Source organism: Panthera onca, chromosome A1, assembly GCF_046562875.1.
Source record: "Panthera onca isolate mPanOnc1 chromosome A1, mPanOnc1 haplotype 2, whole genome shotgun sequence".
Taxonomy (NCBI): domain Eukaryota; kingdom Metazoa; phylum Chordata; class Mammalia; order Carnivora; family Felidae; genus Panthera; species Panthera onca.
This window is the reverse complement of record NC_138339.1, coordinates 106,658,881-106,670,001: the sequence shown is the minus strand read 5'-3', so window position 1 is coordinate 106,670,001 and position 11,121 is coordinate 106,658,881. Positions and strand designations below refer to the sequence as shown.

General features: G+C 36.3%; 1 protein-coding gene across 2 annotated transcripts in view; it reads right to left on the bottom strand.

The window, feature by feature from the left end:
- The window catches only part of TRIM23 (tripartite motif containing 23), a 36,444-nt gene that overhangs the window by 3,794 nt on the left and 21,529 nt on the right, over nucleotides 1–11,121 (bottom strand). Inside the window, exons 8-10 of one of the 2 annotated variants that reach the window (XM_078449418.1) lie at nucleotides 4,694–4,823; nucleotides 3,824–3,934; nucleotides 972–1,096 (exon numbers count right to left, since the gene is read on the bottom strand). In XM_078449418.1, coding sequence (XP_078305544.1) covers nucleotides 972–1,096; nucleotides 3,824–3,934; nucleotides 4,694–4,823 — 366 coding nt within the window. The remainder of the gene's footprint in view (nucleotides 1–971; nucleotides 1,097–3,823; nucleotides 3,935–4,693; nucleotides 4,824–11,121) is intronic. The other variant, XM_078449425.1, reaches the window with a different exon arrangement.

The following is an 11,121-nucleotide window of genomic DNA, read 5'->3' as shown; positions in this document are numbered from 1 at the left end:
AAATCTACCTTCATGAAGTCTCTTCAAACTGCTTCCACCCTTCTATCCCTTTAACTCGGGATCTTGTAAACTCTCTCACTTGAATGACAGCAGCAATTTACTGCATCTGCCCGTTTCCAGTCCCTTGCCCTTGGTTAATTGTATATCCTACCCTCAGATAACAGTCTTAAAACAGATATGAGTCCAAAAACCTTTTGAGAGTTTTCCTCTGTCATAGAATAAAACCTAAATTTCTCAGTCCAGACCTGTTATTCTAGATTTTCTTCATCCTCTACCTGCCCCTCTCATGTACATCTGCTTATGCTCCCTAAAAATACTCATGCTTTTATTTTCTCTGCCTGCAATGTTCTTTGTTTCACATACTTAAAGTCCTATCCATAATTTCAACTCTTGTCATAATTTCAACTCAGAACCTACTTTTTACAAATCTTTGACAAGATGCCACCTTTAAAATTACTCTAATTTCTCATAACATGTTGTTAATATTACTGAAGTTACTTACTAGTTTTCTATGTATTAAAATCTCATATACATTCACTTACATGTTTACATCCCTATATAGGAGTTTTTTGTTTTGTTTTTTTTTTAGTTTATTTATTTATTTTTAGAGAGAGAGGCAGCAAGGGAGGGACAGAGAGAGGGAGACAGAGAATCCCAAGCAGGCCCTGCACTGTCTGTGCAGAGCAGGGCTCAATCCTGTATGATCATGACCTGAACCGAGATCAAGAGTCAGACATTTAACTGACTGAGACACTCAGGCATTCCTAGGAGTTTCTGGAAAGCATCAACTACATTTTTAGATACTCTAAGGTAACAACTATAGCATTTTTCACATAGACTGTATTCAAAATACTCAGCAGAAACTTCATAAATATCTACTGAATTATCTGTTTTGAAATCTTTCCAGTTACCTTAGGATGTAGAATGCACAGAACTACTAAAGTAAGTATTCTGAAATACAAATGTGTTACCTGTTTGTTAGCAAAAATCAGGAGCAAAGCATCTCGGAGTTCTTTCTCTGTTAACAACTTTGCAAGTTCACTGTGTGCTTCACTAACTCTGTCTCTATGACTGCTGTCAACAACAAATACAACAGCTAGCCAAATTAAAAAAAAAAAAAAAGAATCTAATTAGCCATTGGTTAACTTTAAGTAAATGACCAGATATTTTAATACTCTCGTTATTACATTATGGTTAGTCTACTATCTACTATGTTTTTCAGAAAGGCTGCTCTAACAGCACCTAGCAATACTTAGGAGTATGGCTTCACATAGTTCACATAACTTTTCAGCTCTCTTCATTTCCCCTTTTATACAGGATTTACCATACTTGTTTCATCAAACACAAATTGTTGTGTAAATGAATTAACAGTTTTCTCTTAATGAAAATATACCTCTCAAGATCTCCCTAATGATGCTACTTGTTAAGTTTTTATTTTAATCACCTGACGCTCATCACAATAAGTGCATTCCTTAATCCTCATCACCTATTTCACCTATCCCCCCCACCCACCTCCCCTCTAATAACCATCAGTTTGTTCACTATAGTTAAGAGTCTGTTTCTTGGTTTGTCCCTTTTTGCCCCCTTTGCTCATTTGTTTCTCAAATTCCACGTGAGTGAAATCATGGTATTTTTCTCTGAATTCTTTCACTTAGCATTATACTCTCTAGCTCCACCCATGTCATTGCAAATGGCAAGATTTCATTCTTTTTTTATTTCTGAGTAACATTCCAGTTCATACACACACCACATCTTCTTTATCCATTAGTCAGTGGGTACTTGGGACTGTTTCCATAATTTGGCTATTATAGATGCTGCTGCTATAAATACCAGGGTTCATGTATCCCTTTGAATTAGTGTTTTTGTATTCTTTGAATAAACACCTAATAGTGTGATTGCTGGATCATAGGGTAGTTCTATTTATAACTTTTTGAGGAAACACCATTCTGGTTTTCAGTGGATGTACCAGTTTGCATTCCAATCAGCAGTGCAAGAGGGTTCCTTTTTTTCTCCACATCCTTGCCAACATCTGTTGTTTCTTGTGTTGTTGATTTTAGCCATTCTGACAGATGTGTGGTGATATCTTATTATAGTTTTGATTTGCATTTCCCTGATGATAAGTGATGATGAGCATCTTTTCATGTGTCCGTTGGCCATCTATTTGTCTTCTTTGAAGAAATGTCTGTTCATGTCATCTTGTACATTTTTTACTTGGATTATTTGGCTTTTGGGTGTTGAGTTGTAGAAGTTCTTTATATATTTTATTATCAGGTATGCCATTTGTAAATATCTTCTCCCATTCCATAGGCTGCCTTTTAGTTTTGTTAATTTTTCCTTTGCTGTACAGGAGCTTTTTATTTTGGTTTAGTCCCTATAGTTTATTTTTCTTTTTATTTTCCTTGCCCCAGGGGACCTATCTAGAACAAAATTGCTATGGCCAATGTCAGAGAAATTACTATCTGTGCTCTTTTCTAGGGCTTTTATATTTGTTGGTCTCACATTTAGGTCTTTAATCCATTTTGAATTTATTTTGATGTATGGTTTAAGAAAGTGGTCCTGTTTCATTCTTTTGCATTCATTGTTTCATAGCATATTATTATTTTTAATTATTTTTTAATTTTTTTTAAATGTTTTTATTTATTTTTGAAGGAGAGAGAGACAGAGCATGAGCCAGGGAGGAGCAGAGAGAGGGAGACATAGAATTTGAAACAGACTCCAGGCTCTGAGCATCTTCAGCACAGAGCCCGACGTGGGGCTCAAACTCATGAACCGTGAGATCATGACCTGAGCTGAAGTCGGACACTCAACCGACTGAGCCACCCAGACGCTCCTTGTAGCATATTATTTAACCTCTATGTATTTGTAGTCTTTCCAGATTGTTTCTTGTGGATGACTTCTAGTTTCATAGCAATGTGGTCAAAATAGATGTGTAGAACCTCAATCTTTTTCAATTTGTTGAGATTTGTTTTATGGACTATGATACTACTTGTTCTTTGATTACCATTTCACTTTCCAAAAAAATAGTCTAAATAAATCACCACCTTTATCTCTCCCAAGTATTCTCTCTAGGTGCCTACCACAGCACTTTCTACATATACTGTACTCAAAACACACAGCAGAAACGTCACAAGTATCTACTGAATTGACTCTCTTTTGAAATCCTTCCAGCTACCTTATGTAGCTAAACATTCTATCAACCATTTCTCATGTTTAAAAGCCCATTTTCCCCCTATTAATCAATGGCTTATACTAAACTAAGCATCACAAATCCCCAAGTAAAAATAATTACTTAGCTTCTCTTCTAGGTGGAAAGTAGGATGACATGAAATAGGTGGCATGAACAAAATCTTCATGTTGAGTATATGCAAAAGCATAGAATGTGGCCGAAATATAAATAAATGCTAGGTGGAATATGTGGTAAAACACATTTTGGCCAAAAGCAAACTACTGCAGGTTCTTCTACAGATAACTTATTGTTAATGGAAATAAAGGAATGGAGCTATTGAGATTCCAATGAGATAAATATTTAACTGAATTGAAGAGAGCAGCAGAACCATACACCAAGAATTCTACCCTATATTATGATATTGCCAGTGATCACGCTTACATGAACACTAATAATAAAGTGCCAAGATATATATTATGGTTTTATCTCTTCACTGCCAAGATATAAATTATGGTTTTTCATGAAATAAAACAAAGCACATATCCCAGTCTTCTACCTTCACTTTTTAAATAAAATAAACTTCACTAGTTAAATCTATTCCATTGAAAATGGCATCCTAAAATTCTGAAAAATTAAGATATCATTTTTCACTCTTACCTTGGGTATTGAGGTAATAATGTTTCCACAATGGTCTTAATTTGTGTTTTCCACCTACATCCCAAATAGTGAACTTCAAATTTTTGTATTCTACAGTTTCCACATTAAAACCTGTTTTTTAAAAAAGTTACTTTAATACTGAACTTATATTTATAATAAGTAACACATCAAACACAGGCAACCCACCGTTTATAACTGTGGTATACAAATTATCTTCATACAGCAATATATACTGCTGCCCAACCAACTCCACTCCTAATAAATCTATATGAGGAATATATACCTTTAACAGCTGTTAGCTCTCTAAACCTCCACCAGGATCCTTAGATCCTGAAACTCAAATAACTGAGTGCTCTGCACCACTACTACTCCCTCACCTTGACACCAATCCTTTAATCCTTCCAACTGTCCCACCAATACTCTGTTCTTTCCTTTTTTTGTGTTTATTTATTTACTTTGAGATACAGAGAGAGAGAAAGAGAGAGAGAGAAAGTGCACGAGCAGGGGACGGGCAGAGAAAGAGGAAGACATAGCATCCCAAGCAGGCTCTGTGCTATCGGCAAAGAGCCCAATACAGGACTCAATCTCACAAACCGTGAGATCATGACCTGTGCTTGAAATACAGTCTGACACTTAACCAACTGAGCCACCCAGGCACCCCATTCCTTCTCAAAATCCCACCATCCACATTTCAATCACACACTCGCTGAATCTTGCATTTTTTTTTTCTGACATGGTAGTGTCTTAGAGCCAGTAAAGAGCCCACCTCCATGCCATACTGGCATAAAATAAAACCCTCAAGAACTCAGCTGTAAGCTAGAGTTTGTCTATAAAATGTCCATTAAAGTAAAAAGCAATACTCATACTTACCAATTGTTGGAATAGGCTGCATGAATTCATCCTGTTTTAACTTAAACAAAATAGTAGTTTTTCCAGCACCATCTAATCCTAGTGTAACAACTCGAATTTCCATTTTTGGTCCAATGTGAACTCTATTGTCCTGTAATTTTTAAAAATTTAAATCTTATTTTGATATAGAGTTAAAAAGTATTGGCAGTTATACTTTTATTTATAATACCTTTGTTAATTATTTCATCTCCTACTCGTTCCTCTGAGAGGAACCTTTATTATTATATTTTTGTATTATAATTTTGGTGCATAGATCTAATTCTTCATAGAACTCAACTGACAAAACAAAAAACTATAAGCCTGTGTTAACAGGTATACAATGTACAAATATGTAATTTGTGACATCAATAACATAAAGTATGGGGAGGTGGAGCTATAAAACAATAGTTTTTATACACAAATGAAGTTAAAATGTTACCACTTTCAAACAGAATATTATAACAAGATGTTCTTTGTAACAGCAGTGTAAACACACAAAAATCTATAAGTTATACACAAAGGAAATGAGAAGGAAATCAAACCATGACACTAAAACACCACTGAGACACAGAAGGTAGTAGGAGGAAAGCTACAAGATGACAAAAAAGCTACAAGATATAAATAAAAAATAGTAACTAAGAAGGCAATATTAAGTCCTTAGCTATTAATAATAACTTTCAATGAAATTAACTCTCCAACAACAAAAAAAAAACAAACAGTGTGACTAAATGGATTAAAAAAACAAGATCTAACAATATGCTATTTACAAGAGACTCACTTCATTTCTAAGAACACAAGAAGGCTGAAAGTAAAAGAAAAGAAAAAGATATTCCAGACAAAATAGACTTTAAATCAGACTGTTAGTAAGAGACAAAAGGGATTCTCCCTCAGCCTCTCCATATGTATTCGTGTGTGTGTGTGTGTGTGTGTGTGTGTGTGTGTGTGTATACATACACACACATATGGATAAAGGTCCCAAACATGAGATCCAAAAATAGAAAACTCTTAGAAGAAGACACAATGCAAAATTTTCTTGATAATGGATTTGGAATAATTTCCTGGATATAACACCAAAAACACAGTCAACTAAAGCAAAAATAGACAAATCAGACCATGTCAATCTTAAAAACTTCTGTGAATCAAAGGACACTACCAAGAGAGTGAAGAAGCAACCTACAGAATGGGAGACAGTATTTGCCAATCATATATGTAATCATGGATCCCTATCCAGAATATATAAGGAACTCCTAAGGCTCAACAACAACAACAAAAATCAAATAATTTAAAAACAGGCAAGGGACTTGTACAAAATTTCTCCAAAGAAGATATAAAATGGCCAATAAGCATGTGAAAAGCTCAACTTCATTAATCATCAGAGAAATGCAAACCAAAACCACAATGAGATACCACCTCACACCCAGCAGGATGGCTACAATCTAAAACAAGAACAGGGGCACCTGGATAGCTCAGTGGGTTGAGTGTCTGACTCTTGACTTTGGCTTGGGTCATGGCCCCAGGGTCCTGGGATTGAGCCATACATCAGACTCTGCACTGAGCATGAAGCCCGCCTAAGATTCTCTCTCTCCCTCTGCCTCTCTCCCCCACTTGTGCACTCTCTCTCCCCCTCTCTAAAATAAAAAATAAAGAAAACAAAAACAAAAATTAACATGTGTTGGTGAAAATGTGGAGAAATTGCAACCCTTGTGCACTGTTGGCAGGAATTATAATATGGTGCAACCACTATGGAAAACAACATTTCCTCAAAAAAAAAAAAAAAATTAAAAATAGAACTACCATATCCAGTAATCTCATTTCTGGATCTATATCCCAAAGAAATAAAAGATCTCAAAGAGATAACTGAACACCCATGTTCACAGTAACACACTATTCACAGTAGCCAAAATGTGGAAGCAATCCCAATGTCCATCAGTAGATGAATGCATAAACAAAAGGTGGTATATACAAACAATGAAGTATCATTCAGCCTTAAAACAGAAGAAAATTCTGTCATATGCCACAATATGCGTGAACTTTGAGCATACTATACTAATTGAAATCAGCCAGTCACAAAAAAGACAACTACTATATGGTTCTATTTATATGAGATATTCAGAATAGTCAAATTCAAAGAGACAAAAATAGAATGGTAGTTACCAACAGATGGTGAGAGAGGGGAAAAGCAGACTTATTGTTTATATGGTGTGGAGGTTCAGTTTTTCAAAATTAAAATTCCTAGAGATCTGTTTCACACAATGTGAATATACTTAACAATACTGAACTGTATAATTAAAAATGGTTAAGATGGTAATTTTTTGTATTTTTACCACACGACACACAAAAATATGGTATATATGCACAATACAGTACCTTGAGGTTGTAAAAAGGAATAGAAAATATCACATATTACTGCTATGGAGTAATCTCCAGGACATACGAGTATGTCAAAAGAACATCGTGGAGAAATGTGTAATGTAGTTTACCTTTAAATGTGATCAAAGTGCATGCAAATACATAGATGTATTTCTCTATATTTTTAAAATGATGAATAAAACTAAGAAAAAAATTCTTTTTTTTTTTTAAGTTTTTAAAGTTTATGTATTTTGAAGAGAGAACAAGCATGGAAGGAACAGAGAGAGAAGGAGAGAAACAGAATCCCAAGCGGGCACCGCACTATCAATGAGGAATCCAATGTGGGGCTTGAATTCATGAATCCAAGATCATGACCTGAGCCTAAATCAAGAGTCAGACACTCAAACGACGGAGCAACCCAGGAGCCCCAAAACTAAGAAAAAAATCTTTATGGTTTTCTATGAAGAAAGGAGGGAAAATGTGGAGGGGTCAGGGATAGAAGCTAGACTTCTCTAAATGAATTCTGCTTTGTAGATTTGACTCTGGACTATGTAAATGTTTCACATAATTATAAAACAAGATTAAGTTTTGGGGTGCCTAGGTGGCTCGGTCAATTAAATGTCTGACTCTTGATTTCAGCGCAGGTTATGACCTCACTGCCGTGAGACTGTTGCCAGCGGAGCCTGCTTGGCGTTCTTTCTCCCTCTCTCTCTGCCTCTCCCCTGCTTGTGCACATGCTAGCACACACCCTCTCTCTCTCTCTCTCTCTCTCTCTCTCTCAAAACAAATAAACTTTTAAAAAAGAACAAGATTAAGTTTAAAAAAAAAAAAGTACCTAAAAAGAGAAAGCAAAATGAAATACATGAACCTTTTAAATTAGGGGGAATTCACTTTAAAAGAGACCAAAACACAACAACCAAATGTCAAGCATAAGCCTTATTTAGCTGGATTCTGTTTCCAGAAAAAAACAAAAAAATTTAACCATCTGGGAAATTTCAATAACTAACTGGATAATGGTTAATATTAGAGATTATTAATTTTTTTAGGTTTTATGACAGTATTTTGGTTATGTATTTTTTAAAGTCCTTACCTTTTAGAAATACACACAAAAATATTTCATAGATGAAATATGTTGGGGTTTATTTCAAAATAACCTCGGAGACTGCAGATAGAAAGGGGAATGGGGATAAGGACAGATGAAATTAAAAACTGGGAGTAAAGATGGCAGAGTAGTACAGGGACCCTGAGCTTGTCTTGTCCCCTGAAACATAGCTAGATCAGCATCAAACCATTTTGAATACCTAGGAAATTGATGTAAGGATTAACACAACAATGTGCATACTTTGAGCCAGAGAGCTTAGCAGTGTGTGGAGCAGAGAAGTGAACTGGGGGAGAGAAAAGCCATGGAGCTGTGGAGGGTAAGGAGCCATTTTCATGGAGAGAGGACAGAGAAAGAGAAAGGGGGACAGAGGAGGGCAAAGGATGGGCAAAGGAGGGACAGAGGAGGGCAAAGGATCAGGATGGCAAAGAAAAGCACTACCCCTGAAAGTAGCTGGAAAGAGAGAAACAGTGAAAATACTCACAGAGGACTTAACAAAAAAATCTATTCCCCAAAACCAGTGACAAGGAGAAAGGAGAGGGTTTCAATATCACCAGAATTCTACAAACAGTGGAGTGCAGAGTCTGAAGGTTCAGAGCTCAGTGCCTGCCACTGCTCTGGTGAGGAAGCAGGGTGAATCCCCAGGAGCAGGCAGTGAGTCTGAGGGGTCTGTGTGCCACATGAGGAGAACCAGTTCCCCTGCTTGGAGTGCATTTGGTAGATGCCATATAGCCTTCTTGTGGGCAAAAGTCCCAGCAGACCCCTGAGAGCAGCCACGTTTTCTGGTACTGGGACAAAGATGCCAGAGTGCAGCAAAACCTGGCACTGGTTGTGTGTTGTGATCTCCAGAAACTGAGACTCTAATTAAAACTTACATGGAAGCCAATGAAAATGAAAACATGACAGTCCAAAATCCTTGGGATGCAGCGAAGGTGGTCATAAGAGATAAGTATACAGCAATCCAGGCCTTCCCAAAGAAGGAAAAAAGGTCTCAGATACACAACCTAACTTACACTTAAAGGAGCTGCAAAAACAACAGCAAATAAAGCCCAAAACCAGCAGAAGAGAAATAATAGATTAGAGCAGAAATCAATTATTGAAATAAAAAAAAAAAAAACCAGTAGAACAGATAAATGAAACTAAGTGCTGGTTCTTTAAAAGAATTTTTAAAAATTGATGAACACCTAGCCAGATTTATCAAAAAGAAAAAGGGCCTGAATAAATAAAATCACGAATTAAAGAGGAGAGAGCACAACCAACACCACAGAAATAAAAACAATAAGAGAATATTATGAATAATTATATGCCAACAAATTGGGCAATTTGGAAAAAATGGATAAATTCCTAGAAGCATATAAACTACCCCAACTGAAGAATAAATAGAAAGTCTGAACAGACCCATAATCAGTAAAGAAATTGAATCAGCAATGAAAAATCTCCCAACAATCAAGAGTCCCGAGCCAATGGCTTCCCAGAGGAATTCTACCAAACATTTACACAAAAGTAAATACCTATTCTTTTGAAGCTAGTCCAAAAAATAGAAATGGAAGGAAAACTTCCAAACTCATTCTATGAGGCCAGCTTTACCTTGATCCCCAAACCAGACGACAACCCTCCAAAAAAGAAAATTACAGATCAATTTCCCTGATGAACATGGATGCAAACATTCTCAACAAGATATTACTAAATCAAATCCAACAATACTTTAAAATAATTCTTTACCATGATCAAATGGAATTTATTCCTGGGCTGTAGGGCTGGTTCAATATCTGTAAATCAATCAATGTGATATATCGCACTCATAAAGGAAACGATAAGAATCACAGGATCCTTATCCTGTGCAAAAAAAGCATTTAACAAAATACTGCATCCTTTCTTGATAAAAACCCTCAAGAAAATAGGGACAGAAGGAGCATACCTCAACATCATAAAGACCATATGCAAAAGACCTGCAATATTAACCTCAATGAGGAAAAACTGAGAGTTTTTCCCTTAAGGGCAGGAACATGACAGGGATGTCTATTCTCAAGACTGTTGTTCAACGTTGTACTAGAAGTCCTAGCCTCAGAGAACAAAAAAGAAATAAAAGGCATCCAAATTGGCAAGGAAGAAGGCAGACTTTCACTCTTTGCAGACAACATGATATTCTACGTGGAAAACCTGAAAGACTCCACCAAAAAACTGCTAGAACTGATACATGAAGTCGTAGGATATGAAGTCAACATACTGAAATCTGTTTCATTTCTATGTACCAATAACGAAGCAGCAGAAAGACAAATCAAGGAATCGATACCATTTACAACTGTACCAAAAACCATATCTAACCAAAGAGGTAAAAGATGTGTATGCTGAAAACTATAGAAAGCTTATGAAAGAAATTGAAGAAGACACAAAGAAATGGAAAAATATTTCATGCTCCTGGAAAGGAAGAATACTGTTAAAATGTCTATACTACCTGGGGCGCCTGGGTGGCTCATTTGGTTAAGCGTCCGACTTCGGCTCAGGTCGTGATCTTGTGGTCCGTGAGTTCAAGCCTCGCGTCAGGCTCTGTGCTGACTGCTCAGAGCCTGGAGCCTGTTTCCGATTCTGTGTCTCCCTCTCTCTCTGACCCTCCCCCATTCATGCTCTGTCTCTCTCTGTCTCAAAAATAAATAAACGTTAAAAAAAAAAATCTTAAAAAAAAAAAAATGTCTATACTACCCAATCTACACATTCAATGCAATCCCTGTCAAAACAACACCAGCATTCTTTACAGAGCTAGAACAAACAGTTCTAAAATGTATATGGAACCATAATAGACCCCAAATAGCCAAACTAATATTGAAAAAGAAAACCAAAGCTGGAGGCATCACAATTCCAGACTTCAAGCTGTATTACAAAGCTGCAATCATCAAAACAGTATGGTACTGGCACAACATCAGACATATAGATCAATGCCAACAGAATAGAGAACCCAGAAATG